Source organism: Patagioenas fasciata, chromosome 16 (genome assembly GCF_037038585.1).
Source record: "Patagioenas fasciata isolate bPatFas1 chromosome 16, bPatFas1.hap1, whole genome shotgun sequence".
NCBI lineage: Eukaryota > Metazoa > Chordata > Aves > Columbiformes > Columbidae > Patagioenas > Patagioenas fasciata.
Genome location: NC_092535.1, coordinates 6,288,133 through 6,316,082, shown reverse-complemented (window position 1 = coordinate 6,316,082; position 27,950 = coordinate 6,288,133). Strand labels below are relative to the sequence as shown.

At 65.0% G+C, this 27,950-nt stretch overlaps 4 protein-coding genes across 8 annotated transcripts; all 4 read left to right on the top strand.

The window, feature by feature from the left end:
• The first annotated feature begins 230 nt into the window (after positions 1-230).
• SLC52A3 (solute carrier family 52 member 3) lies at positions 231-3,490 on the top strand. Of its 5 annotated transcripts, none has more exons than XM_071815637.1 (4): positions 231-644; positions 1,484-2,548; positions 2,798-2,921; positions 3,062-3,490. In XM_071815637.1, the coding sequence occupies exons 2-4, from the start codon at positions 1,521-1,523 to the stop codon at positions 3,272-3,274; spliced, it is 1,365 nt and encodes a 454-aa protein (XP_071671738.1). In that variant the 5' UTR covers positions 231-644; positions 1,484-1,520; the 3' UTR covers positions 3,275-3,490. The 5 variants fall into 5 exon arrangements, with proteins under 5 accessions (XP_071671738.1, XP_065705896.1, XP_071671739.1 ...); XM_065849824.2 differs by having other exon boundaries at positions 234-644; positions 1,479-2,548; XM_071815638.1 differs by lacking the exon at positions 231-644 and adding an exon at positions 679-952 and having other exon boundaries at positions 1,479-2,548.
• Positions 3,491-6,925: 3,435 nt separating this feature from the next.
• On the top strand, positions 6,926-12,161 carry SCRT2 (scratch family transcriptional repressor 2). The gene is made up of 2 exons (XM_065850148.2): positions 6,926-7,163; positions 9,414-12,161. The coding sequence occupies exons 1-2, from the start codon at positions 7,040-7,042 to the stop codon at positions 10,118-10,120; spliced, it is 831 nt and encodes a 276-aa protein (XP_065706220.1). The 5' UTR covers positions 6,926-7,039; the 3' UTR covers positions 10,121-12,161.
• Positions 12,162-13,254: 1,093 nt separating this feature from the next.
• On the top strand, positions 13,255-15,024 carry SRXN1 (sulfiredoxin 1). The gene is made up of 2 exons (XM_065850149.2): positions 13,255-13,972; positions 14,095-15,024. The coding sequence occupies exons 1-2, from the start codon at positions 13,706-13,708 to the stop codon at positions 14,296-14,298; spliced, it is 471 nt and encodes a 156-aa protein (XP_065706221.1). The 5' UTR covers positions 13,255-13,705; the 3' UTR covers positions 14,299-15,024.
• Positions 15,025-20,490: 5,466 nt separating this feature from the next.
• TCF15 (transcription factor 15) lies at positions 20,491-23,428 on the top strand. The gene is made up of 2 exons (XM_065849908.2): positions 20,491-21,107; positions 22,985-23,428. The coding sequence occupies exons 1-2, from the start codon at positions 20,631-20,633 to the stop codon at positions 23,057-23,059; spliced, it is 552 nt and encodes a 183-aa protein (XP_065705980.1). The 5' UTR covers positions 20,491-20,630; the 3' UTR covers positions 23,060-23,428.
• Positions 23,429-27,950: the final 4,522 nt, after the last annotated feature.

The following is a 27,950-nucleotide window of genomic DNA, read 5'->3' as shown; positions in this document are numbered from 1 at the left end:
TTGGCCACCACGAAGAAGTTGGGAGCTGAAAGGCTCCGCTGGTGCCCAAGGTTGGGCTGTGGGGAAAGAAGTGGGGAACCCCATGGTTGGCACCACACTCACCTGGGGATGGGGCTGTGCCTGTGAAAACTGGGAACCCACCAGGAAGGAAGGCAGGAGTGAGGGGGTCCTGAGCCCCCTCCCGCCATGTCCCCGTGCCCAGCCTGACACCAGCGCCTGCCCCATGAGGGTGGGTGGACAACTGGGACCGGAGCTGGTCCCTCTGGCCACACGGGTGCCCTCGGGAGTGCGACATTCCCTCTCCCCGTGCCCCCAGGGACTCCAGTGCTTTTCCCTGCGCGTGCTTACAGCTCTTATCCCATCGCGCCCCGTGCCGGCAGCCAACCAACCCCGCAGCGCCTGTCCCCACCCGGGACCCGCCCACACCGCACAGGTGCCCCAAACCCCGCCGCCGAGCACGTGGCGGGGCGCGGGGTGTCCCCGGCTGTCCCCTGACCCCGGGACGCTGCCGGGCCGGAGCGGCACGAGGAACCGAGCGCGGCGGGGCCGCCGCCGTCTGCATCCGGAGCGGTGACGCGCGGCCACACGTCACTGCCCGGCAGCCGGATCGCGCCCGCTCGCGTGCCGCTGCCGGGCCCAGCGCTGTGAGTTCGCCCGGGAGGGACCGTGCAGACCGGGAGCCCCGTTCCGTGCTGGTTCCTGCTCGGTGTCCCCCTCACCTCCCCGCCGCGCCGGAGCCGTGGGCAGCTTGTCGCACGCTCCCGGCTCAGGGTGTCCCCCGGCGGGCTCAGCGCTGCCGCTCGGGGCTGTAGCTGGCTCTGCTGGGACATGGGGACACGGGGACGTGGGCTGCGGAGGTCTCGTGGCGGGAGCGGGTGCCCGGGGCGGGCAGGGACTGTGGCGGGATCCCGGCTGACTCAGCCCGGCGGAATGAGCCCAGGCCGGTTTGCAGGTAGGGCCTTTGGGGCCCCTTCTCCCCGCGGCCACTGGAGCCGCAGGGGAGCCGGCGGGGAGGAGACGGCCCCGCGCCGCCCTGCCCTGCGCTGCGGGGGAGGTACGAGGCTTCTTCCTGCCCAGCTCAGCGGCTGCCCGGGCCTCTGGCTGCCCAGGTGAGAGCCATCTTCACTGTCTGCCAGGCCGTGCCAGGCCGTGCTGTCCTGCACCGAGCTGTGGTAGGTTCCATGCCCACCGGGTCCCCTCTTGGCTCTGCATCGGGCGCTGCCAAGCTCCCCAGAACAGGCCCCAGGCAGAACCGAGCAGGTTCCTCGCCCGGTACAGGAGGGTGCAGTGGCATGGCCTGTGGGGAGGAGAGGGGTTGCCAGGGCTGGTGGGGGGCAGAGGGCAGTGTGAGTCCCAGACCCCCGTGGTATCTGCTCTGCCTGCCTGACTGAGTGGGAACACAGGCAGCAGGAGGCTGGGTTTGGGGTTCAGGGGGGTCAGGTCTCACCACACCATCTGACCAAAGCCTCTCTCTGCAGCGCAGCAGCATCAACCCCAGGCTGAGCAGCCATCCCTGAGCCATGGCGCTGCTCACGCACCTCCTGGCCTGCGCCTTTGGCATGGGCTCCTGGGTGACCATCAACGGGCTGTGGGTTGAGCTGCCACTGCTGGTGAGGGTACTGCCGGAGCAGTGGGACCTGCCCTCCTACATCACCATCATCATCCAAATGGCCAATGTGGGGCCACTCTTAGTCACTCTCATGTATCGTTTTCGGCCCGGCTTGCTGAAAGAGGTGGTTGTTATCTACGTGGTTGTGTCTGTGGGTGTCATGGCCAGCTTGCTCCTGGCCTTCCTCTGGAACTACACATCGACCATCGCTGGGAGAACCTACAGCACTGCCTTCCTGATCCTCACCTTCTTCCTGGCCCTGGTGGACTGCACCTCCTCTGTCACCTTCCTGCCCTTCATGATGCAGCTGCAACCTCAGTACCTCACCACCTTCTTCATAGGTGAAGGGTTCAGCGGGCTGATCCCCGCTCTCATCGCCCTGGGCCAGGGCGCTGGAATCTCCATCTGCACCAACATCACCCGTGAAGTCAACGTCACCATTGGCAATGAGACTGTGGAGACCACCATCTCTCAGATGGTGACTGACTACCTCCCAGCCAACTTCTCCACCCTTGTCTTCTTCCTCCTCATGACTGTAATGATGCTTGCCTGCTTGCTGGCCTTCTTTTTCCTTGCCAGGCAGCCCAAGATGTGGGAGCTCTCCCAGCAGCACCTATTTCCCAGCAACATCATTCTGAGCTCGTTTGAGCAGATCTCTGATGAGGGAGCTGGCTTGCACCAAAGCAGAGGCTGTTCGTGCCCGAAGAATGCCAAGGGGCCTGGGGACATCCCACCGGAGAAAGTCTCCTACTCCCTGGCCAAGCTCACCTTCATCTACCTCCTCATCGCCTGGGTGAGCGCTCTGACAAATGGCGTCCTGCCATCTGTGCAGTCCTACTCCTGCCTGCCCTACGGCAACACCGCCTACCACCTTGCGACCACGCTCAGCTCCATGGCCAACCCCCTCGCCTGCATGGTGTCCATGGTCCTGCCTGGCAGGTGGGTAGCAGGGTGCTGGGGGATATAGCGGGTGCACTCCTGGGGCTCCTGCCCCAGGAATAGCCTCTGCTTTGCAATGGGGTGGGGGGATAAGACACTGGGTGGGAGAGTGTCTGTGAGATGTCAGTGCCTGGACAGCAGAGTCACCCCAGGAAAGGAGGATGGAGCCAGCATGGAGCCAATTGGTCTGTGCCCTCACCAGGGACAGGCTGGCAGTGCTCCTCAGTGTCACCTCCATGTCTCTTGCAGGTCCCTGGCTCTGCTGGGCACTCTCACGATAGCAGGGACAGGCTTTGGTGCCTACAACATGGCCATCGCCGTGATGAGTCCCTGCCCGATCCTCCAGCAGTCCCAGTGGGGCGATGTCACCATTGTAAGTCACAGGGTCCCTCTCTCTTGCCCAGGGAAGTCTCTGGGGTCACCCCCTGCTCCAGCCTTGCCCTAATGTCCCCCATCCGCATGGTGGGGACCCCCTTGGCCCCGCTGACTGCTCTTTCCACCTTGTGCCACCAGGTCCTGTCCTGGGTGCTCTTCACCGGGACGCTCTCCTACGTGAAGGTGATGGCTGGGGTCATCCTGCGGAGCCGCAGCCACAGCGCGTTGGTGTGGTACGGGGCAGCAGAGCAGCTGGGCTCCCTCCTGGGAGCCCTGGTCATGTTCCCCCTCGTCAACGTCTACGACTTCTTCACATCCGCTGACTACTGCAGCCTGCAGTGCCCAGCATGAGCGGGATGGGCACCCTTGGACAGCCCCTCTTGCCACCACACACCGCCAAACCAGCGGGTGCCGGGTGGCCGGGCAGCAGTGCTGGGAGCGGGGCGGCTGCGGGCATGTCTCCCTGCTGAGCTGTGCCGGGTCCCCGGGGGATCGCAGCCCCATGGCTTTGTCCCCAGCCTGGGCACAGGGTTTCCCTGTTGTGTTCAAATAGAAGGTGTTTGCTCAGTCCTCGCCTCCCTGCTGCCTGCACCCCCACGCTGTTTGGCAGGGGCTGCTTATGCCAGTGCCCCTCACCTGGGTATTGCTCCATTTCGGCCACATCCTGTCCTGTCCCCTGGGGGGGCTGGTGCCATTTGGGACCCTGTGGGTGGGCACAACCCCTGCTATGCCTGACAGCACCGGCGACATTCCCAGCCCCTTGCCGTGGCGGAGACAGCAGCTGCCCCTGGGATGGTGGGTTTGCAGCAGCTGTGGGGAGCGGGGACAAAGGCAGCTGGGGCAGGGCTGTGCCAGAGCCTGTCCTGGGCATGGGGAAAGGGAGAGGGAACATGGGGCAAAGGACTTTCATAAGGGCCTCAATAGCAGCTGGAGAAACTGAGGCACGGTGGGTCTGGGGGGATCTGCCCAGTGTTTGCCATCCTCTGCTGTGGCCCTGTCCATGCCTGCTGCTCCCTCCCTGTAGCCCTGTGCCTCACTGCACCCCGTCCCAGCCCCGCTACACCCCAAGACAGACAGCGCTGATGGGGCAGAGATGGCGAGGGACCGGGCACAGTGCTGCTTTGGGAAATGGCACAGGACCACCTGATACCAAACTGCGTCAGGTGGGCTCCAGGGTACCATGGGCACAGGGAGCTGGAGGGCAGCAGCAGCCCCCAGACTGAGCCAGCGCCCACACCCCGCACGCGCCTGCGCCCCTTCCCCGGGGCACGAGGCAGCCGGGCCTTTGTCCCCGGCCCTTTGTCTGGCAATCTGCTCCCCGAGCGGCAGCAGCGCCAGACCCGCGCCTGCCGTGCCTCAAAGCCAGGGATTGGAGCCACTTCGGGGCTCCGGCTGTGGCCCAGCCGCCTCTGGGAAGGAGGACGTGGCTGGAATAGCTAATGGCCAGCAGCCCCCTGAGCCGGTGGCCAAGGCAGCAGAGAGGGCAGGAGCCAGGGCAGGGCTCTGACCCCAGCACCACCAAGCATCCCCCCGGCAGCTCCTGGCTGACCCCACGGCAGGATCTGGCCCCATGGGGGACGAGGGGCAGGAGCGGAGGACTGAGGAGTGGTGGGAGGTGTGGGGGCACCAGGGGGCAGCTTGTCTCATCCTGGGAGTGGGGTGCATCCAACGGTCCTTGTGATGAGACCGGGAGCTGGAGCGGGGACCCTGTCCCCCCTGCACCCCGAGAGGATGCTCCTACCCTTGGGAGCCCCCAGGGACCCTCGCCCACCGGACGCCCGCCACCTCCTCCCTCTTGCTGGGAAAACAATTGCCTCCAATGGGAATTATTTCCATACAGCTGCTCAGGAAGGCACGAATACAGCTCTCCCCAGGCCACAGCGGAGGAGAAAGGCTGAGCCTTTCTTCTGGTGCTCCCCTCCCTCCCCACCCCAGCGGGGGCAGATTTGGGGGGGCCCAGCCGCTGCAGTCAGCAATATTAGCACAGCTCGGCAGGACTGATTGCAGGTTATTAACATACATTATCTCAGTCCCCTGCCTCTGAAAGGAGCCGGGTTCCTATTCCCCCTCTCCCAGCCCTCCCTCCTCCTGTCTTTTACACTTAATTACCTCCCTTATTACACCACAGCCTGGAGAGAGACAAAATCCCAGGGCAGCGGGCAGGCAAGCAGGCAGGCCCGGCCCAACTAGGGCGTAAGTAATCGCCCATTCTGCAAACGTGCCTTCAAGGAGAGAAACGGCACACGCACAGATAAATAAATCAGGGAGCAGAGGCCAGGAGCCTGGTGTGCAGGGGGAGGACACCGGGAGCAGCCTGGCAGGCAACCTCCCTCTGGGGCTGTGGCCCTCCGGGAGAGGTGACCTTGAACTTGGCACAGCCCTGACGTCAGGGCAGCGCTGCAGGGCCAGATGGGACTCGTGTCGCTGCCTGTGAGCCCTGGCCAAGCGCTGCGGGAGACGGGAAGCAAGACCCCAGCCCACGTGGGGAGCAGCCCCGGGACCCCTGGCCCTGGGAGTGGGTCTCGTGGGATGGGCTGAGGGCTGCCCCGGGCTGGGGGATGCTGGGGGTTGCCCTGGGGTCTAGGATGCTGTGGGAGGTGGGATCCTGTGGGATGTGGGGTACCCATGGCTGTGCGATGCTGCGTGCTGTGGAATGCCCTGGGCTGTGGGCTACCACACGAAGCAGTGACTGGCCCAAAGCAACGCAGGAATGGCCCCAGCCCTGGCTCCAAGCACAGCTGGAGGAGCAGACACAGCTGTGAGCAGCGAGGCCCAGGGTGCCAGCCACAGGCGTGCTGCTCTTGGCCGCCAGGCCCAATGCCACATGCCCAACTGAAGGCGCTGGTGCCTCCCAAGGCTGAGGATGCCCATTATCAGGGCACAGGGTGCACTGCGGCTGCTCTGTGCTGGCTGTGCCAGCATCTCTGCCTGCGGTGACAGATGAGGGACTGGCCTTAGTTAAGTGCTGCAACTCTCGCCACGGTGCAGGGCTTGGGGAGAGCAGGGCCTGCTGCCAGCCAGGTCCTTAGTGTCACCCACCAGCCCCCAGCCAGCACAGCCCCAGGGAGAGACAGTCTGCAGGACCAGGGCCTCGTCCTGCTCCGGGAAGGGCGGCAGCGGAACACCGGCGATGGGAGGCGGGGGAGCGGGGGCTCCAGCAGGGAACAATGCACCGCCACGAGCCCAGCTATTGTTGTGGGCTGCGAAGGTCACGGCGCTAACCCGGGAACAGGAATGGGGAGAAGATGGGAAAAGGGACAGGGCAGAGGAATGGGGAGAGGGGAAGGTACAGTGGGCAGGGATGGGGACAGGGCAGAGGTTGGACAGGGATGAGGGCAGGGAAAAAGGAACAGGGATGGGGACAGAGAAAAAGGGACAGGGGAAGGGACAAGGCAAAGGAGTCAGTGGAAAGGGACAAGAGACAGATTAGGACAGGGAAGAGGGATAGGAAAGGGGAGCAAGGACAGGGACAGGAGAAAGGGGCAAGAAACAGACAGGGACAAGGGACAGGGATGGAGACAAGGGACAAGGGACAGAGATGGGGACAGGAAGAGAGATGGGGATGGAGACAAGAGAGAGAGGACAGGGATGGGGACTCCCTCCCCGCAGCCCAGTTCTTCACAGGCTCTGGGGGCTGGCGGCAGGAGACAAAGGCGGTGGGAGGCAGCGGTGTGTCCCACCCCCCAGTCCCCGCGTGTCCCCATTGTCCGTGGCCGGGGGGGTGTAACCGGGAGGGTAGCCGGGGGGGGACGACAGGGGAGCCCACACTGCCGTGATGTCCGGGGCGCCCGGCGCAGCCGGCGACTCGGGGGGCTCCGGGGGGGGCTCCGGGCGCAGCCGGGCAGAAAGGCCCCCTCCTCCCCCGGCCGCCTGCCTTCCTCCCCCTCCTCCTCCTCCTCCCCTCCTCCTCCACCTTCTCCTCCTCCTCCCCGCCGCCCTGCCTGCCTGCCCGCCTCCCCGCCCCTCGCACTCGGCTCCCCACTCCTCGCCGCCCGCACAGCCGGGGCCGGAGCGCCGGGCGCAGCCGGGGCCGGGCGGGGCGGGGCGGGGGCCGGGGCCGGTGGCGGTGCCGGTACCGGAGCTGTCCAGTGCTGAGGGCGCCGGCCCGGCCCCGCCATGCCCCGCTCCTTCCTGGTGAAGAAGCTGAAGGCGGAGGCGTTCCCGGCCGCTGGGGCCCCTGCGCCCCCCTACGCCCCCCTGGAGCCCCCCTACGCGCTGCCCGGCCCCGCCGCCGGCGATGGTGAGTGCGGTGCCGGGGACTCCGGGTGGGACCCCCCCGCCGCTATTGTGTGTGTGCCCGGCGGGGCAGGGGGCGGGGGACGGGGACCAGGACGGGGCGGGGGTCCCGGGCGTTGTGTCCCGCGGTAGGGCGTCGTGCAGGGGTGCAGCGGGCCAGGGGGTTTCGTCCCTCCTCGCCTTGTCCCTCGTTTCGGGGCCACCGGCCCCTGCGAAGTTGGCCCTTGGGGAAATATCCCCTCTGTGACAGCGGCAGCTCCCGTGGGCAGCCCTCGCCGGCCCCGCCGGCCCCCTCGTTCCCGGCCGGGGTGCAGCGAGGCCGGCTCCTGCCCACGACAAGTTTTTGGGGGGTACGAAGCCGCCAGGCTGCGGGGGCAGGCGGGGGGGCCGGTGGGGGGAGCGGAAGCCTCACCATGCCTGCGGGTTTCATTGTTCGCAGCGGTGCCCCGAGCCCCCCCGGCAGCGCGGTGGGGACCGTCACCTCCCCGGGGCGCGGAGAGCAGGCGGGGAGAAGTGGGGGGCAGCCCCCTCTCCGCAACACTGGGAGCCGTGCGAAGGGCTGAGCTGGGGGGTGGCCGGGGTCCCTGGAGCCCCCTCCTGCCAGGGGACACCCGGGCGGACTGTGGGAGTCACCCGGGCTCGGCAAAGACCCCCGACGGGGCGGCGCAGGGACCTGCTCTGGGAAGAGCGGCCCGGGGGGCGTCTGTCCCGGGCCGGGAGGTGTCGGGTCCCGGCTGCTCGGGCACCGGGAGGCTGAGCTGGGTGCGGGGATGGGCCTGATCCAGTCACGCACAAGCCGAGATTCCCTGACCACTGCGGTGCTTGTCCCCGCTTTCCTACTGCGCGCTGCTCCCCAGCCTTTGGAGGGGTTTCCCAGCCGGGGACAGGGGTGCGAGGCACGGGGCGGGGTCTTCTGCTCCCCCCCTCCCCGCATCGGGAGCCAAGAGCCGGTGGGGGAGGGATGTGCTGCAGCTGGGCAGAAGCTGCAGACGCTGCTCTCCTGGAAATAACCTTGCTGCATGCTCGGAGGCAGGGTGAGAAATTGCTGAGCAGAGCGCTTTTCTGCACAGCCCGCACGACCGCGCTGTCAGCACAGCGCGGGGGGACAGGGGGGCCGAGCTCTGTCCCCAGCATGCAGCCCCCTCCCCACTACAGGCACTCCCAACCTCTCATGGGACAAACAGCAGGAGCCGGGCAGGGGGATCGAGGGGTGTCCCATGGGCAGGAGGGGCCTGGATTTAGGGAATGCTTGGCTGCAGCTGGGGGGTGTCCACGCTTCTCTGCTGCCATGCATGGGTGAGCCTGGCCATGCACCGACCCTGGGCCCCCGGCAGCCCCCACTGTCACCAACAGCAGGGCTGTGTCCTCTGAAGCAGTCGGCAATGACCAGCGTGTGCAAGGCAGGAGACCACCAGGACCAGTGTGGGGGAGCCGGGGTGGCAGCGTGTCCTACAAGGTTGCTGGCCCAGCAGGAAGAAGGCTGCGCTGCTCCTCCCGCAGTGAACTCTGTGTGCCAGCATGGAGGGACAGGGATGCCCACATGGTGCCCACTCTGCCATGGGTCAGGAGTCCATTACCCAGAGCCAGGCCTTGAGCAGACCTGTGCCAATGTCACACTACTGGCATTGCACCTGAGTCCCACTCTGTGCCTGGGGGGCTGTGGGTTTCTCTCCTCTATGGGTGCCCAGGGCCCCATTGTCAACAGCCTCTGGGTGCTGCCCCATCCCCAGGGACAGGGGGAGCTGAGGGGCCTTTCACAGCCCCTTTGCTGGGGAAGAGAAACCTGGGGCAACCTCTTCCCCCTTGTCCTGGCTGCCCTGGGTTCCTGGAGCCAAGGTGGATGTAGCAGAGCTCATTACCCGTGCCTACCCCGCTGAACAATGGGGCTCCCGGCACCGACAGCTGTCTGGCGGCTAATAGCCCCTGGGGGTTGCCTGCAGCCCGGGCAGCGGGGCGGCCCCTGGGCAAGCGCAGATGGACGTCCCATAGCCCTGTCCCCAGCTCCCACCTGGGGCAGCCCCGCAGGATGGGACCCATCCTGCTGGCAGACAGGGACAGGAGCCAGGCCAGACTCAGCCCTGTGCAGACAAGGCAGCTTCAGTGCTCGGGAGGGAGTGCAGGGACAGGGACTGGTGCTGGGGGGAACAGCCCCGGTTCTGCACCCCCAATGAGCATTTTTGGCTCGCGGCTTTTCCGTGTGCCCAGTGGACCTGGCCCAGAGGGATGGTGACCTCACTGTCTCTTGTCCCCACAGGGTACCTCCAGCACTGCCTGGCACCCTCCAGCTATGACACTGACAAGAAGCAGGGTCTGCCACCGCCACCACCAGACCCAGCCTACACCCCTGGCCATGAGGAGTACAGCGACCCCGAGAGCCCCCAGTCCAGCTTTTCCGCCCGCTACTTCAATGGGGAGGCAGCGGTGACAGACAGCTACTCCATGGATGCCTTCTTCATCACCGATGGGCGGTCGCGCCGGCGCAGCGAGAGCCAGCGCCGCGGCAGCCACCGGCACTCCTGCCCCGAGTGCGGCAAGACCTACGCCACCTCCTCCAACCTCAGCCGGCACAAGCAAACCCACCGCAGCCTGGACAGCAAGATGGCGAGGAAATGCCCCACCTGCGGCAAGGCTTACGTCTCCATGCCCGCCCTGGCCATGCATGTCCTCACCCACAACCTCAAGCACAAGTGCGACGTGTGCGGCAAAGCCTTCAGCCGGCCCTGGCTGCTACAGGGCCACATGCGCTCACACACCGGGGAGAAGCCCTTCGGCTGCTCCCACTGTGGCAAAGCCTTCGCCGACCGCTCCAACCTGCGCGCCCACATGCAGACCCACTCCGCCTTCAAGCACTACAAGTGCAAGCAGTGCGAGAAGACCTTCGCCCTCAAGTCGTACCTCAACAAGCACTACGAGTCCGCCTGCTTCAAGGGCTCCGAACACAGCTGTGCAATAGGGAACTAACCCCCCAGCCCCTGTGGCGCATCCCCATCCTCATCCCCCATCCCCATTGCCATCCCCATTCCCATTGCCATCCCTGTCCCCATCCCCGTCACCAGCCCTATCCCCATCCTGGTCCTCACTCCAGCTCTCCTGCAGCTGCAGCGGCCGATCTGTAGCTGCACAGTGGCTGGAGGACACATTCCTGCAGACTCACTCCCCAGCTGGGAGGAGGGTGCCCAGCGCTCCCTGGGAAGGGACAGACCCAGCGCAACCCACGGGTCCCCAAGCCCCCCGCAGCCAGGCAGGTCTCTCTGCGGGGGAATTACCCGGGAACCTCTTCCAGACCCAGGAGAGACTTTCCTCCCCTGGCTTGTGACTTTCACCTCTATTTATTTAATTTATTACAATTATTTATTTAGAGCTGCTGCTTCTCCTCCCAGGGGACCCCAGGGTAGAAAAGACACTTTTCTGCTCCCCCCAGGAGCAAAACCTCACCTTGACCCTAACACTGATGGGACCACGGGGTGGTGCTACCAGCAGCTCAGCGGGACTGACGGATGGTGCGGCAGACAGGACAGGGCTGTCAGTCACCTGTGGAGGCTGGGGTCCCTGCAGCCCACTCCCCAAGCCCTGGGGCACCTCGGTGTCCCCCTGCCTGGCACAGTCCCATGGGACATGGCCCAATGGCACTGCAGTTCCGCAGCCCTGGGATCAGGGAAAGAGTGAGGGGCTCCCAGCACAGACCCGTGGACATGTCCCCCGCTGGCTCCTGGCTCCCAGCTTCGCCAGGCACAACAGGCCCCGGCCACAGTGATGGGCAGGGGAACAGCCCCCCCAGGCAGATGCAGCCGCCCCCGTCATGCAAAGGGCCAGGCTGATGGCTGGGCTGGAGACCCAGCCCTGGGGCAGCACCAAACCCCAACTGCCCCCCGTGCATCCCCAGGCTCTGCCCGGACCCTTCCCCAGCGGGCTTCTAGCCCCCCCGCCATCGCCCCCACCTGCACTCGGGGAGGGGTCAGTGTAGCCGTAAAGTTCAGGTGAGTCTATTTAAATATTCTTATTTATATTATTTATAACTTATGCTTTTCACTATTTATTTGCCAAGACTGGCAGGGCCGTGCCAGCACGGGCTTGCAGGAGGCGGCCGAGCTGCAGCAGAGCCACCATGCCCAGGACACAGTCACGGTGACACGGACGGGGACAGAACCCCACAAGCGGTCTGTGTAGTGGGTACAGAGGTGGGAGGGCACGAGCTGGCCCAGCAGCCCGGCTCCACGCCCTGCAAGCCTCCCCCAAAGGCAAAGCCCTTCTTCTTCGTCTTCCTCGCTGCCACAGGCTCCTGCTCTGCTTCCTGCCCCACGCTAGCCTGGTGGGGACAAACCAGCCATTCTATGCAACCTCCCGGTGCCGCACCCCCGCACCGGCCCCGGAGTGAGCACTATGCGTGCAGCATCCAGAAGCGGGGCCCGATCCACGCCTCTGCTTCCTACCTCGGCCACGAGCTGCCATGGCCCCATCACCCCATGCCGGTCCCCAACACCTTTGGGGTTCAGCCCGGCACCCCGCAGGGTGCACTCGTGTACCCCCACACCGTCTTCCTGCGCCGTCTTCCTCCCTGTGCCGTCTTCCTCCCACTGCCTCGGTGCCCGTGTTGCCACGGTCACATTTTGCAGGCTCAGCACCTCCCAGGGACACCCCTGGCACGGTCCTCGCTGCCACGGCATGGTGGCCGTGCACCCGCATCCCACGTAGGGGAAGAGCATCGCCCCGGCCACACAGGCACCCACCAGCACGGATGCAGCCTGACTTTCCCCGTGATGCCAGGACCTTTCCGCAGCAGCACCACATCCCTTGGCCGGGCAGGCACAGGGCACCACGCCTCTGCCCCTGCCTATACTGTAAATAGCAGATATGACAGCAATAATTTTACATGCATGATAGATTTTTTTCTGCCAGGTTTTGTACTTGACAGCCCCCAGTAAGACAAGTCTACTGAGAACTGGCCGCCCGCAGTATTACTTGTAATGCAATTCAGGGATATAAAAGGGATTTCTGCCACTAACCATGTGTCTCGAGAGGTTTGTACAGGCGGTGGTGGGTGGTGACATGAGCGCTGGACAGGGGAAGCCAGTCACCAGCCTGCCTGTCCCGTGGTGCCATGGGCAGCCCTGGGGCAAGAGCATCATGGAAAAATCATCTGCCCCAAACCAAGGGGTGGAGATGCCCCAGCAGACAGCTGGGTAGGGGGCGGCTAATGCAGCTGGAGCATCCAGCGCTGCCCGCTTTGCCTTGCCAGCCCTGGCAGCCAGCGGGCAGCAGCCAGACAACCCCCTGCTGCGGGTTTGTAATGTCACCCAGATTGCAAAAGTGCTGGGAGAGGCTGTGAGCAGTGGCAGAGTGTTGACCTGGAAGTAAAGCGCCGTGTGAGATCCCAGCAGCGGGACAGAGAGCCCGGGGGCTGCCCAGCGATGCTCACACGCCCCCAGCCTCACCCCCGGGGCTTGGCCATGCAGGATGGGAAGCGTTTGGTGAGCTGATTTCATTCCAGCTGCCATCATATTTGCATCCACTTCTGCCCACACAGGCAGAGGTTGGGGCAGTGGGAACATCCCGGCAGAGCCTCGCTCCCGGGGGCAGCGAGGTGCTCCTGCCCCTCCCTCCCGCACCTTCTTTCACCACAGATGGGTGCCAAATGGGGCAAAGTATTTTCAGCCTCCAGCTCATCAGCAAAGCCCTCGCTGAGCCCTGTGCTCCAAGTGACATTGCTGCTGCCCCACAGGCAAGGGCACAGTAATTCACCTGCAAAGTCGTCATTGGGTTCATCCCACAAAAAGCTCATCCTGGAGCCTTGCACGCCCATCCCCGAGTGTCACCATCCCCAGCTCTCACACGTGGCAGTGAGTCACCCAGCGCACCCTGTCACACCGGCATGTTTCTGAGTCAGCTCTGGGGCTGGGGACCCTCTGTGTCCCCTGGGAGTCAGGGTGAGGGGACCAGGAGCAGCTGTCCACCGGCACCAAGGCCCTGCTATGGATCCAGGTTGCCCCAGTTCCATCAGCCGGTGGGGCAAGAGACCCAGTTCTTGCTGAGAGCTTCTCCAACATTTGGAATGCTGGTCTGGTGAAATGACCTAGAAAGACTTGGGGCTGGAGCACTGCAGTGTCTGCCCAGCTGCAGAGCATCTGTGCTTCGCTGCTCGCCTCTGGAGTTGTTTCATGGTGCCTCTTCCTCACCAAGGACCCTGCAGGTGTCAGTGCAGTGGGGAGAGGGTCTCTGGGGTGGGAAACAGTCCTGGCACAGCTAGGCAGGTGGGGGACACATCCCAGCTCCCAGGTGAGGAGCTGCAGGAAGATCCTTAGTGCCCCAGCACAGCCAGGTGGGAACAGAGACCCTCAGGCAGCCCCAGGGTGGGGGGCACGACAGGGACCCCCAGCACCCACTGGGTGCCAAGGAGTGTCCTGCTCAGACAGGGAGCCAAGAGTAGCCCCGACCGTAGTAGCACCAGGGCAGAAAGGAGCCAGCAGCAGGCCAATCAGCACTGGCACCGCTCCCGGCAGCCTGTCCTGCCCCTTCACTGTGACTCTGCAAAACAGCGGGGCGGTGACGATGACGATGGTGATGGCTGGGCTGGGAGGAAGCAGAGCGGCACGGCTGGGTGCTGTGCTGCTCAGGGTGGAGTGGCAGGCGCAGTCGGGCCGGCAGGAGGAAGGACGAGGCCGGTTCACCACAGCAGCCATGGCTGAGGCTGAGGAACGAAGCATCCACACGCAGCACATCTCGGCCGTGCACAATGTGCCCATGCGTGTTCTCATTCGGCCCATCCCAGCAGAGCTGGAGCCGGACAAGGTGCAGAGCCTGATGCAGACCCTGCAGGTGAGCCCCCCCTTCACCCACCCCTGCCTCCGGGGTGCAACGCTGGCACAGCTGCCAGCACTGCAGCCCTGGCACAAGTAGATCAGGGGGTGCGTTGCTCTTGGGGGTCTCTGTCTTTCCAGGAGGATCCCGAGCGGGTCCCCCCCATCGACGTGCTCTGGGTCAAAGGCAGCGAGGGGGGGGATTATTTCTATTCCTTCGGGGGCTGCCACCGCTTCGCCGCCCACCAGGCGCTCAACCGGGAAACCATCCCCGCCAAGATCATCCCGTCCACCCTCAGCGATCTGCGCACCTACCTGGGCTCCTCCACCCCCAACCTGCGCTAGCCGGGCACCCCGGAGCCTGCACGGTCCTCGCAGCTCCGCCCCGGTGGGTGTTCGCGGGCTGAGCTGGGCCTGATCCGGGGGCCCCGCGCCCCCCGGTCGGGACGGGGTCGGAGTCTCGCTGGCACCGGGAGGCTCCCGGCGTGGTGCGGCACGGCGGGGCCGGCAGGTGGCGCTATTGTGCCGCGCCGCGGGGACCGGAACGGGATGAACCGGGACGGGACGGGCTAGAGCGGGGCACGGCTCAGCCGGAACGGGACGAACCGGAACGGGATGAACCAACACAAGATGAATCGGGACGGGGTGCGGCTGAACCTGGGCACGTCTCAACCGGAATGGGCTGAACCGGGACGGGATGGGCTGAACTGGGACACAGCGCAACAGAGAACGGCTGAACCGGGACAGACTGAACCGGGACACGCTGGAACTGGGCCAGGTCACAGCCCGTCCAGGGCACAACCGAACTGGGAAGGGATACTGGCAAACTGGGACACAGCCAAACCGGGAGAGGCACAGCCAAACCTGGCACGACCAGTCCCCAGAGCTCCTCCAGTGACTCTGGGCTCACGCTGTGCCCAAATCGGGAGGACCCTGGGCTATGCCTGCCCCAAACACTCCTGTCCCCACCCTTGGGCACATTCTGCATTCCTCTTCTCTGTGGGGGACATCTCTGGGATGGTGTGGTGGGGACACCCGCTCCTGCACCTGGAATAAAGGCAATCAAACCCCCACAGCTCTGGGGCGTGGTGCTGCAGGGGTCAGGAGCAGGTATGTGGAGGCCTGGTGACTGCCAGAGTGGTGGCTGTGGGCACAGGGGACAGGGAGAGAGGCTGTGTCAGGAGATGGATGCTCTGCAAAGGGACAGATGCTCTGCAGGGGCATGGAGGGTCTGTGAGGGGATGGATGCTGTATTCAGTATGGATGTTGTGCTGGAGGACAGATACCGTGTTGGGGGACGGATGCGGTGCTGGGGACGGATACCATGCCGGGGACAGTTGCTCTGCCAGACCACGCTGGCACGCAGCTGGAGTCAGAGTCAGCTCTGGCCCAGCTGTGCGAGCACATGCAGTCTCACTACACTGGGATGCTGTCATTTCTGCAAACGCCACATCTTCACCCCATGTTCAGGCTGAAAAAACTTCCCTGAGCATCCCTCGGGCATATCAGCATCCCTCTGAGCCCGGAACCTCGGTCCAGGGAGGGGAAAGGCCACTGACTCACCCACCACGCTGTGAGTCAGCAGTGGGACTGGGACAGGAACTGTGGCCGGACACTTCTGCCCTCGCTCTGCCCGCTCAGCCATGCTCCTCCCCAGATGGATCCTGTCCTCCCAGGGCAGAAATGGGCTGGGGAGGGGTTTGAGAGGAGGACAAAGCCCCCCTGGGCAGCAGCTCTGCAGGGCAGCATGCACGGCAGCAGCTGGCAGTGCTGCCCACTGGACTGGGTGCACTTTGAGCTGCCTGCCAGCGTGGTGCTTCCGCAGAAGCCATTGGGGAGGAAGAGCAGGGTGGGCTGGGGGCTGCTGTGCCAGAGCCTCGCGAAGGAGAGGGAAGGGGCTGGAGGGAGAGTCCGGCATGGCAGAGCTGCATGTGCCACATCAAAGCCACTCTCCGCCGGCAGGAAGCCCTGCAAACATTCACGAAGAGAGCAGCCCTGGCCCATGGCTCTCTGATGGGCCATAAATTTCTCAGCAGAATTGTGGCGTGCTAAAACGTTTCCTTTTGTTAGAGAGTGAGGAGGGGGAAGGGAGGAGGTGGCAGCTCCTGTGGCAGCGCAGGACATCACCAGAGTGCCCTCAAATGGTTGCCCCGTGGCAGCGACTGTGTTTTGCCCGGGGCCTGGGCTGTGCCCCAGAGCTGAGCATCTCCTGTGGGCTCTGCTCACCCCCCTCTCCCCAGGTTCATGTCACTTACAAAGGGAGCTGGGTGTGAGGCAGCTCGGCAGAGCTGGAACCCCACGAGTGTGGGTGAACTGAGGCTGCCTGGATCCTGCAGCACCCTCTCCCTGCACCTTGCAAGGGCTTCTTCCAACTGGGAAACCTGCTGTGGGATCTGCTCTGCCAGCTTGCCGTCCCTGCACACAGTGCCAGGACACTCATGCCAGCCCTGCAGATGCTCCATGGTGCTGGTTCCAGGGCTCAGTGGCACTGGCTGGGAGCCAGGACCAGCTGCTGCAGCCAAAGGGCTGTGTGAGCATTGCCAGGGCTGACCAGCACATCCCCGGGGCTGGCACGATGCAGGTGTGAGCTGGTCCCCGGCACCCAGCCAGTGCTGCCACCAGTGCCACAACCCCCAGCTGGCACAGGAGCGGGTCCTGCCAGAGCCAGCGATCTCTGCATCGGCTTCATCCATCCCTCTGTCCGTCCCTTCACCTGTCCCCCTTCCCTCTGCCTGACCCGCGGGGTCTCCGGTGTCGCCGGCTGACAGCTGATCCCGGCTGCCTCCAATCCATTCGTTCCAGGGCAGGAACAAAGGCGCTTTGTGGGCTCCCCCCAGCCTGGGCTGGGTAGAGGGGTCCTGGCTCCGGAACTGGGACAGACTTCCCCACGCGACAGGCGTGTAATGCCTTCCAGACCAGCAGCCCCAGCCCGCAGGTACAGGGGCCTGGGGCTCCCCACAGTGCCCCAGGGACCCCCCGGGGCACCCCGTCCAGCAGCTCTGCCCAGGGGGGTCAGGCAGGGACCTCTCCCAGGGCAGGAGCTTCTTGCAGAGCAACGTTCCTGCTCCCCAAAAGGTTTCACAACGCCCGGTCCCCTTGAGCCTGTTTCACTGTTCCTCCCCACCCAGGGGGTTCCCAGGGGCTCCCAGGTCTGCCAGCCCTGGTGGGATGGGATATGTTGGAATATGATGGGATGGGATATGATGGTCGGATCAGTCTGGTGCAGCTTTGCAGACCCCAGCAGGGTCAGGACCAGTGTCCTGGTGGACACATGTGCCGGTGTTGCTGCGGGTCTGGAATCCATTTGCCTCGCTGGCAGCAGTGTTTTCCCAGCAGGGCTGGAGCAGCCCCATGGGGCTGGGGGCAGCCCTGGCCCCCTGGCCCATCTGCTCCCTGTTTATTTTCTTACACTTAAGTATCACCTCGCAGATAAACACTCCCCGGGGCAGGGGGCAGGGGCCATTTCCCCATCAGCAGAGGATGGACCCAGCCCTTGGGGTGCTCAGCACCCCAACCCCAGGGATGCCTTGGGTGCAACGGCTGGTTTGTTTGGCCAGATCAGCTGGGAGAGCCGTGATGCCAAACACAACCTTGTCCTGGCAGCCGCTCAAGTCGGCACAGCAACCGGTGGGAGGTTTGTGGTGCCGTGTCCCCCGGCTGCGCCTCGTGCCGCCCGGCTGACTCAGACCTGCGGTGCTCAGTGTTGGGAGAGTTGGGGCTGTCTGAGCACGGGGACACACGTCCTGTCCCGTGTGCCTGTCCAGCAGCACAGGAAAACCCGGCTGCTGCCACGCGTCCTCTCGGCCCAGCAGCAGCAGCATCCGCAGGCAGCTGGCAGCAGGACAGGCAGGGAGCCGGCAGTGTTTGTGGCTTCCTGTGGCTCCTGCTGTTCTCCTGGCCAGGACTGACGGCTCCTTCTGTCTGTCCATCCTCCCACGTGCAGGACCTGCTGGGGCTGTGGCCACACACACGTGTGCCAATCTGAGGAGCTTTCTGCAGCACGAGATGGTGGCAGTCGGGGTGTACATGGCACCGTGCACACATGTGCATGCACATACATGTGTGCAACTGCACACACACACGTATCCATGCACACACATGCGCGGATGCACGTGCACATCCACGTGTGCAGCTGTACGCTCACACCAATGCACACTCAGATCTGTGCACGCACCTTCACGCACATGCATGCACATCTATGCACTGCCCCTGCCCCACACTGAGCCACCTCCAATGCCTGCTGCTCCTCCCCTGCCCGTGTCCCCAAGTGCCCCATCCTCCGCCACAGCAGCCCAGGCCACTGGCACCCCACACATGGCCGTACCCCCTAGAAACACCCCAGGGCAGCTCGGCTGGGCCCTCATCCTGAGGTTTCCCCCCAGCCCATCCCTGTCAGCTGGTGGCCATGTGTGGAGCGGCTGCAGCTGAATACACAGCCCCTGCCATCCGTCTTGCCGCCTGTCAGGGCCGGGGGCTGCTGTGGACCCCCCAGCCCAAGCCCAGCGGGACGCCGGGGCGATAGCACGGCCTCCCCTCCCCATGCAGGCACCTGCCTGCTCCACCAGGGGCTGACCCATCCCCAGTGCTGCCCCGGGCAGCTCTGCAGGGGCAGGAACAGCCCCTAGTCCTATTGCCAGGAAAGGGTCGTGGTCCATTGCAGGGACTGGTGCACAATGAGGGGTGGGGGACATGTCCCCATGGCAGCGGGGACATTCAGTGCAGCCCCCCGTGCCCCCAGCTCCAGCAGGACCCCCAGCCCCCGTCACGACCCTTTCTCCCCTGCTGTGTGATTTACGGGCTCTGCACAGGCAGCCAAATGGTGAAGGAAAACAGGGCAGGGGGTCCCAGCAGCAAGGGCCTGCCTGTGCCCCGCGGGGGGGAGAGGGGCCGTTTGCTCGCAGCCTGTGGGGACAGACGGGCAGCAAGCTGGTACCAGTGCCAGTGCTGGTGCCAGTGCTGGCACCAGAGAGCATGGCCACCCTGCCATTGTCCCAGCAGTGACAAGCCCTGGCATGCACAAGGAGAGCCCCGGGGGGACCCAGCAGCGCAGGAGCCACCCTGAAAGCTCCTGTACTGCATCCACGGGGCATGGGCCATAGTGGGACATGATGCCACCCTGTCCCATGGGCCAGAGACCCTTCAGTGGTCACCTCACTCTGGGGTTTGCAATGTGCCCGCTGTGCCCTGTGGCTGCCATCCCAGCCCCAACCAGCCCCTGGGCTGACCATTTTTGCCTCATTACTTGAAGATTCCCCCCAGCATCCCCTCCGGATGTGGGGCTGCCAGGCAGATGGGGACTGCAGCCAGCATGGGCCAGCACCACAGCCACCGCCAGGTCCCAGGCCCATGTCCCCAGCAGCCCCAGGACCATCCGCCGGGAGCTGGGTCCTGCCCTTCATTTGCCTTTGCTGCTTGACCTGCCATGCCCTTAGCATTACCGAGCTGTCGAGCTCCGTGCGGCTGCGGGCCAGGGAGGAAGGCTCAGGACAGTTCAGGATGGCTCCTGCCTGCTCGGCTCAGCTGGCCGCTCCCCCGCCTGCTCTTGGGGATGCTGGGCTCAGTGCCAGGGCAGTGAAGGCGGAGGGGACTGCACAGAGCTCTCTGGTGAGGAGCAGGGGTGACCATCACTAGTGGTAGTGGGTGCCCAGGAAGAACCAGGAGCCAACCGTGGGCTGGGGGCACCTCCTGCCCTCCCCAGGATAACAGCAGCTCCTGCTGTTCCCAGCTCAGCTCTCCCCTTGCAGGAAAAGACTCCGTGTTTCCATTGTCGGTGCACACCTTCCTCTGAGGCGGGAGGAAACACTCCTGGCTGCCTGGCAGTGCTGCCTGCAATGCTACCCATGCTCCTGCCCCTGTCCCCCTGTCCCCTCCCGTGCTGAGCAGGAGGGTGCCAGGCCCTGGGGACAGAGGGGCGAGGGATGCAGAGCATCCCTGGGGGCTGCCTCTCCACTCCCTGCCCACCCCAGGCACCCTCCTGGGCACAGACCCTGTGCCAACGGGCACAGTGTGGTGGGGGGAGCAGCGTGTCCCCCTCCCCAGCAACAGCATCCCATCCTGTAAACACCCTGGGGACTGCACCGGTGCCACCCACACCTGGGTACCCACCTGTCCCAGCTCCCACACCCCATGTTCACCTTGTGCCTGACGCGAGGCTGGCTGGGGACAGTCGGGCAGGACCTGGGGACACTCTATCTGGGGGCTGGCACTGAGTGTGGCATTGATCTGCACATGCCAAGGGCAGCAGCGCAGGGAGGTGGCCATGCGGTGGTCCTGGCACTGTCTGCAGCACCACCAGGCTCTGTACCACCACGGGCACAACACAGAGCCCAGCCCTGGGTGCAAGGTGCCGCGGCCAGTGCTGGCGTGCCGGAGCAGGGCCAGGCCATGGCCGGAGCCAGCGCTGGCTCCCACGGGCTGGGGCGAGGACGCTGGCCGCTGGCCGGCGGCTCTGGGGGCCGGCTGGGGGTGGGCTCCGCCGCCAGCCCCTCCCCGGCCGTATAAATCCTGATTCCCCCCCGCAGACACTCGTCCCAGCCCCGCTCGGCTGCCGGAGCGGAGCAGCAGGGAGCGGGAAAGCATCCGGAGCCGGCCGTGGCAGCCGTGCCGGCAGGGGGAAGGCTCCCCGCAGCCCGGGGGGTCCCCCCAGCAGGGCCGGGGACACGGGGGGACACCCTGCCATGGCTTTCACCATGCTGCGCCCTGTGGCCACCCGCATGCTGTACCCCGACCTCAGCATCCTCTCGGAGGACGAGGAGAACCGCAGCGAGAGCGACACGTCGGACCAGTCGTTTGGCTGCTGTGAGGGTGCTGAGACCCGCCGCAAGCTGCCGCGCAAACCGGGGCCCATGGTGATGGTGAAGCAGAGGCAGGCGGCCAACGCGCGGGAGCGGGACCGGACCCAGAGCGTCAACACGGCCTTCACCGCCCTGCGGACCCTCATCCCCACCGAGCCCGTGGACCGCAAGCTGTCCAAGATCGAGACCCTCCGCCTGGCTTCCAGCTATATCTCTCACCTGGCCAACGTGCTGCTGCTGGGCGAGGGCTGCGAGGATGGGCAGCCATGCTTCAGCACAATCTACGGCGCCAAGGGCGACCTGGACGGCAAGCAGCCCCGCAGCATCTGCACCTTCTGCCTCAGCAACCAGCGGAAAGGGGTGAGTGGGGCTATGGGATGGGGGCAGCAGCCCCTGCCTGGGCTGAGCAGGGCAGGAGGTTTGACACATCCCCAGGAGAACCACAGGCTCTGGCTCCAGCTCCGGCAAGAGGTTTTGGCTGCTCCCGACCAAATCCTGCTCATAGCCGCACGCCCACAGCTCCCACTGGCGTCAGAGGGCCGGGCTGCTCCCCCACGTCTGTCCAGGACGGGAGGTCTCGGGGGGATTAAACAGTCACCCCAGTGCCAGGGCGCTTGGCCACCCCGGTTGGGGTAATTCAGAGCTGGAAGGGTAACCCAGTCCCCATCCTTTTCCCTGCCCTGATCCTGCCAGCCTCCCGGGAGCTGTGGCAGGGCTGCCCCAGGCAGCTCCCCTGTGTGATGGAGATGGGGGGACACAGCAGACACCCCGCATGGGGGTTGGGCAGGGCTCCCCGTCCCGTGGCTGGGCACAGGCTCTGCAGCAGCACCAGCACAGCTCCCACGCCGGCTGGGGGCCTGAGCTGGGCTGTGGCCTGGCACCCCTGCCCTGCCCAGCTGACCCCCACCCCTGGCACCCTTAGTCTTCAGGGGCACATTTCCCCTGGTGCCCCCTTCCCGCTGCCCACACCAGGGTCCTGGGTTCCCCTGCCCCACGGTGGGCCTGGCAGGGTGCAGGTTACAGAGTATGGGGTGCAGGTTGTTGGGTGTGGGGTGCAGAGTGCATGATGCGGGGTGCAGGGTATGGGGTGCAGGGTACAGGATGCGGGGTGAAGGGTATGGGGTGCAGGGCGCACGGGGCAGGGTATGGGGTGCAGTGTAGGGGGTGCAGGGCGTGGAGTGAAGGAGCAGCAGCTGCCCAGCCCTGTGGGTACCCCCAGGCAGGGCCATGGGCAGGGGCTGCTGGACTCACCACTGTCCCCTCAAGCCCCCCAAGTCATCTCACATGTGACCCTGAGCAGCGTGGCCCCAGGACAGGCTCCAGCCCTTGGGCTCTTTCAGTTTCTGCTGCTCCATTTTTAATTCCTGCTCCTGCTCCCATCCCTTCCTTCAGTGGCTGGACTCTGCAGCAACCTCTGCCCCCCAGGGGACCCCCAGTCCCTGCCCCTCACTGGGACCCCCCAGTTGGGACTGAGCTGTGTCCCTGGGCTGCTCCCGCAGGGCCGGAGCTGGCGGCTGGCAGGGCACTGGATCCCAAGGGGACCCCACAGAAGCTGGGACCCTGGGGACAATGGCAGGAGCTGGGCTGGGACCAGGCTCTGTGCTCCCAGCTCTGGGGCTGGAAAGAGGCTGTACTGGGCTGGGCTGGGCTGGAAATGGGCTGTACTGTGCTGTGTGAGAGTGGAAATAGGTTGAGCTGGGCTCAAAATGAGTTGGGCTGGAACTGGGCTGTGCTGGGTTATACTGGGCTGTTCTGGGCTAGACCTGGGCCCTGCTGCTCTGTGCTGGGTTATACTGGACAGCACTGGAATGAAGTTGTGCTGATACGCTGAGAAGTGGGGCTGAGCATCCTCATCCTCAGTGGGTCCATCGGGCTGTGGGTCTGTCTGGGGCTGTTGGTCCATCCTGGGGCAGCACCAGCACTGCCCGCAGGTCTGAGCCCAGCGGAGCTGAGCAGCCATGAGGGGCTGTGTCCCTGCAGGGTGACAGGGCCACAGGGACCCAGCTCAGGGAGCCCCCTCGAGCACCGACCCCCAGCTGCCTACCCAGCCACTTGGCAGGCACTGTCCCGTCTGTCTGTCCATCCCAGCCAGTGCTGAGCAGCACCAGGACTGCGGTACCAGCTGTTTTGGAGCAACCCCCCTGCAGAGCTGGCATAGGGCAGCGGTGGGCAGGAGTGGCGCACCCCAGCCAGGACACCCCCACATTGCCTGCAACTCTCCCCTCCTCTCTCCGCAGGGCAGCCGAAGGGACCTCGGGAGCAACTGCCTGAAGGTGCGGGGGGTGACCCCGCTGCGAGTGTCACGGAGATGAGCCGGGGTCCGGCAGCACCCGCCTGAGACAGCAGCAGAGCCAGTGGAGCCCATGCACGCCAGCCCCAGAGACCGCAGTGGGGAGGGAGGGAGCTGCTGGCCCCAGATGGTGGCAGCCGAGCCCCAGGCCGTGGGCTGGGACCGCACCGGCACCAGCCATGGGGCTGGCAGCGGGGCGGGAGGATGCTCCTGTGGCCGGTGCTGCCCACACAAGGCATGGCCGGGGAGGGGGTGCCCGCGCCCCGGGGCTGGACTGGAGGGGCCCGTGTGTGGCCGGCGTCGAGGTGCTCGGGGGGGACGGTGTCGCAGCCCCGTGGGCGCTGGTTGTGCACGTGCAGCCACTTGGAAAATAAACCTTATTTTTCTGACAGGCCAGTGCCTGCCTGCCGCCCCGGCATAAGGGACATGTGGTGTCCCCAAGGTGGCCCCAGCCCTGCGCCCACCACTGCTCTGCCACTGGAGCCCATGTCACCGTCCTGACTCTCCCCGTAGGTGCACTTGTGGGCCCCAGTGGGATCCCCGTGGGGCAAGACCCCCAGGCACATACTGCCCCCATGTCCCCAGGCCCTGCTGACAGCTCTGGCTGTGGGACTCCAATACAGATTGTGCTGCGCGATGCTGCAGTATGGGGACAGCACTGTCAGCCCCATGCCACAGCCGCGGGATGGGAACGGCACTGCCAGCCCTGTGCCACAGCCACAAGTGCCTGTGCCACAGACTGGGGTTGGTGTTGCTGCTTTTGTGCCTCCACTTGGTACGTCATGACTGTCTCCACTGCCACCACCACTGCTGCCACCACCATGACTGCCACCACCACAACTGCCACCACCGCCGCAACTGCTGCTGCCACCATGACCACCACCAACACAACCACCACCACTGCCATTACTGCTGTGACTGCCACTGCTGCCACTACTGCCATAGCCACCACACCGGCCCCCCGGGCCGTGCATCTCTGGGCTGCAAGCAGCAGCACCTGCCTGGGGTCAGACGGGGACAGTGGGGTTCCCAGGCCAGGTCCCCCCCAGGACCCTGCTTGGGAGGGTCAGGCTACGCCAGGGGTTTGCTGAGCCTGGGAAAGGTGCCGTGCCGGGGCCACGGCTCCCAGGGGCCAGCGCGTCCCGCGGAGCAGCAGCAGCTGTGGCTGGGGCGGTCAGGGGCTCCTGGGGCAACCCCCCTAGGGCTGTGGGGCTGGGGATGCGGGGCTGGATGGGAGCAAGGGGAACGTCCCGGGGGTCCTGTGGGGACCACCTCCAGCCTGGCCTGGGGAGGTGGGACCCCAGCAGCACCTTTGGGCCCCCCGCTCAGCTGCAGCGAGCCTGCCCTGGGCTCCCCCCCCACCGGGTTTGATTTATGGAGCTGACAGCGCGGCGCAGCTGCGAGCGCTGGTCCCAGGCAGGGAGCGGGGTGGGTGGGAGAGGTTTGTTCTCAGCGTGGCTAATGTGTCCCAGACTCCGAGCAACAGCCGTGAGATTCTCCAAACAGCCCAGGACACAGAATCCCTGCCCCCGGGTTTATCGGGGGGCAGCGGTGAGGGGGAGCTGCGCTCTGCAAACAGCCAGACCCGCACATGAAAGGGGACACGGCCCTTGAAGTGGCGGCTCCAGAGCCCCCATGGGGCCAGTGAGGGCTGGTGGTCCCAGTGCTGGGGGCACAGCGGGTCCCAGCATCAGGGTGGTGGTCCCAGTATGTCCCAGCACATCCCAGTGCCAAGGGTGGGGGTCTCAGCAGATCGCAGCACTGAGTGCATGGGTCCCAGTGTGTCTCAGCTGCTGGGTCACGGGGCCCAGAATGTCACAGGGCTGAACATGAGTGTCCCAGTACATCCCAGTGCCAGTGATGAGAAATCCTAGAATCCCCAGGTAAAGGCTATGGGTCCCAGTATGCTCCAGTGCAGGAACTGTGCATCCCAGCGTGTCCCAGTTCTGGGGCTGTGAATCCCAGCATATCCTAGCACTGAAGCCATGGATCCCAGCACATCCCAGCGCTGAGACGGTGCATCCCAACATGTCCCAGCACTGGGGCTGTGGGTCCCAGCATGTCCCAGGGCCAAGCTGACGGGTCTCGGCATGTGCCAGTGCCAAGCCCATGGGTCCCAGTACATTCCATCCCCTTCCAGCACCATGAGAGGGAAATGGTGACTCAGAGGTGGCGGTGGCTGGTGGGAGCTGAGTGCCCCTTGGCCTCGCGCTGGACGAGCCCTGTGGCCACCACCGCTGATCAACTGTGGGTGCTCCGGGCTCCCCGGCAGTCGTGGCCCCACGCCGAGCCTGGCCATGCCGCCTCTCCCGCGCTCCCCTCCCATCCTCTCCCCTTCCTGCGCGCAGACACCCTTGGAAAGACTCTTGGCCGCTTTCTCTGAGACAGGAAGGTGTCCCCGAGTCTCAGGAAGGAAAAACACTCAGTGCTGAACCCACCAAGACCGTCTCTGAGGGGCCAGGGCTGGAGCAGCTCCAGGCCTGACATCACCTGGGAACTGGAACCAGAACCGCAGCTGCACTCCGCGCCTGGTATTTTTTTCTTTAACTTGTGTTTTTAAACTTTCTTTTTATAGATTTTTTTTTCCCCTTTCCCTTCTCCATTCCCCTCCCAAATATTTCAGCCTCTCGGCAGTTTAACCTTGCTGGGCCAGCGAGGCTGGAATGCAGCAGGGCTGCACCCGCAGCCGGAGCCCAGCAGTGCCGAGAGCCATCGCAGTGCTGGGACAGCTGGGGACAAGGACAGTGGGGGCTGGGGACAGTCAGAGCCCTGGGCAGGCGGGCAGGGGGCTTGGGCAGGGGCTCACTGCCTGGTGATGGGGGGACCAGAACCCCATGGTCAAGGGAAAGGGACTGGTGGCCTCAAGGGGACCTGGGATGGCCCACACAGGCACAGGGGGGTGCAAGGAAGGAGCCACCAAGGCGGAGGGTCTGGCACAGACAGCGGTTGGTGGTAGCACAGCTGTCCCCATCACAATCACAGGGCATTCGGTCAAGCTTGCCTGAGCCTGAGCCTGAGCCTGAGTCTGAGCCTGAACCCGAGCCTGAGCCTGAGTCTGTTCCAGGTGAGCAAGCAGAGCTGTCCAGGGATGTGGGACACAAAGACCAGTTCCAGCCCTGGGATCCAGCCTTCTTCATGCCTTGGCCTTTGGCTGCACCTCTGGGTGCTGCTGGGCCCTCCCTGCACTCCTCATGGGGCAGGGGCTCACGATAAACATCCCGACATGTCCTACACGGGCACCGGAGCAAAGTGCAGCCACTTGCTGCACCCTGTTGCAGTGACCACAGTGATGGATTGAGCATTGCAGGTCACCCACAGCCCTGTCAGACCTGGGGACAAATGTCTGTGAAGTGACCCCAAGGTCTAGATGGCAGCAGATGGGGACAGGTCTCTGCTGCTCAGGGCAGGGCAAAGGACCAGGGAGCAATGGGCAGCCAGAGGTGGGGATGGGATGAACCATGGTGTGGTAGGCACACTGGGCTGGAGTGGGATGAGGTGGGCAGACCAGGGCCCCCAGTGCCACGATCCCACCGCATCGCCCCATGCACCGAACTCCTTGGAGCTGCCTGCCCCGCCGGGACCCCGTGCTGGCCACTGTCCCTGGGGACACAGGCCCCGCTGGCAGGGACAGGGCGTGAAGCCGCAGTGCGGGGTGAACGCCAGGTTAATCTCCCGCTGGAGCTTCCCTCTGCAAACAATAAGACAATGCCCGGCCGGGGGCCGCCTGCGTAACCAGCAGCGTGGAGGGGAAGTTGTAATATTTGGATTTAGCACTCAGTAAATTAAGGAAGAAAAAGGAAAAAGTGCTGGGGATAATCAGAGCAGGGCTGGCCCTGTGCCCTTCCCCATGGCCAGTGGCCCCAGGGGGCTCAACCCAGGCTGGGGACAGGTGCTGAGTGGGGTCAGTGTCCCCAGGAGCCAGCACAGCCAGGCACGGCTGGGACCGGAAGGTGTCCCCAGGGGCTGGGCAGGTGACAGGCACGTCCCCACCATGGAGACACATGGCCTGGAGGCTCGAGGCTCAGGCACTCAGCTGGGCTGCGGGCAGCGCTGGCGGCAAACACAGCATCTCCTGCGACACCACCAAAGGGATGTGGGCCAGGAGTTTATTTTAATCCAGACCTGCTCATGGGAAATCAAACCCTGTTTCTGCAGCTGGGGTGGCTGGGCAGGAGAGGGCCGTGGGAGGGGACAGTCACCTCCGGTTGACAGTGGTCAGGGTGACAGGGGGTGACAAGCTAGGGGGCTCTCCCAGGGGTGTCTGTGGGCCTGAGCCCTGTCCTGCCGCAGCCCTGCAGGGGCTCCTGAACCAAATCGGCACAGGGACAGTGGCTGTCACTGGAGGCCGGGAAAGGGTCGTGCGATGGGTCACTCCTGTGGGTACCTGGGACGGGGACAGCTCTGCGGGGCTCAGCTTAACCCCTCTGAAACGTGAGCCCACACTGTGGGACCAAGCTGAGGTTTTGGGAGAGCTCCATCCCCACTGCGTGCCCTGGGCAGAGGCGTCCCCTCCTTTGGGTACCCCAGGGCGGGGGTCTGGCACAGAACTTGCAGAAACACTTGGACAGGTTGGAGAGAGATGACAGTCGAGCAGCAGCAGCACGGGAAGGCCTTCGGCACGCAGCCGTGCACCGGGAGCCCATTTCCCTACAACAGGGGCTGTTATCAGCGGTGAATACCCGGAGTAGTCCCAGGGGGGACCTCCAGCCCTTCCCCTCCACCTACCCCACCGCTCTCCCGCTCCGGCCCACGTCAATGCTGCCGCGAAGGTGTCGGAACAATCGCCTGACAAAGAGCTATTTTTAGGGACCGGGGCTCGGAGCGAGGATACGGCCCGGCTGCTGACAATGGGGGGAAGGGGGCCGGGCTTCCCCCGTGACCACTCGGCAGCAGAAGGACCTGTCAGATTTCCT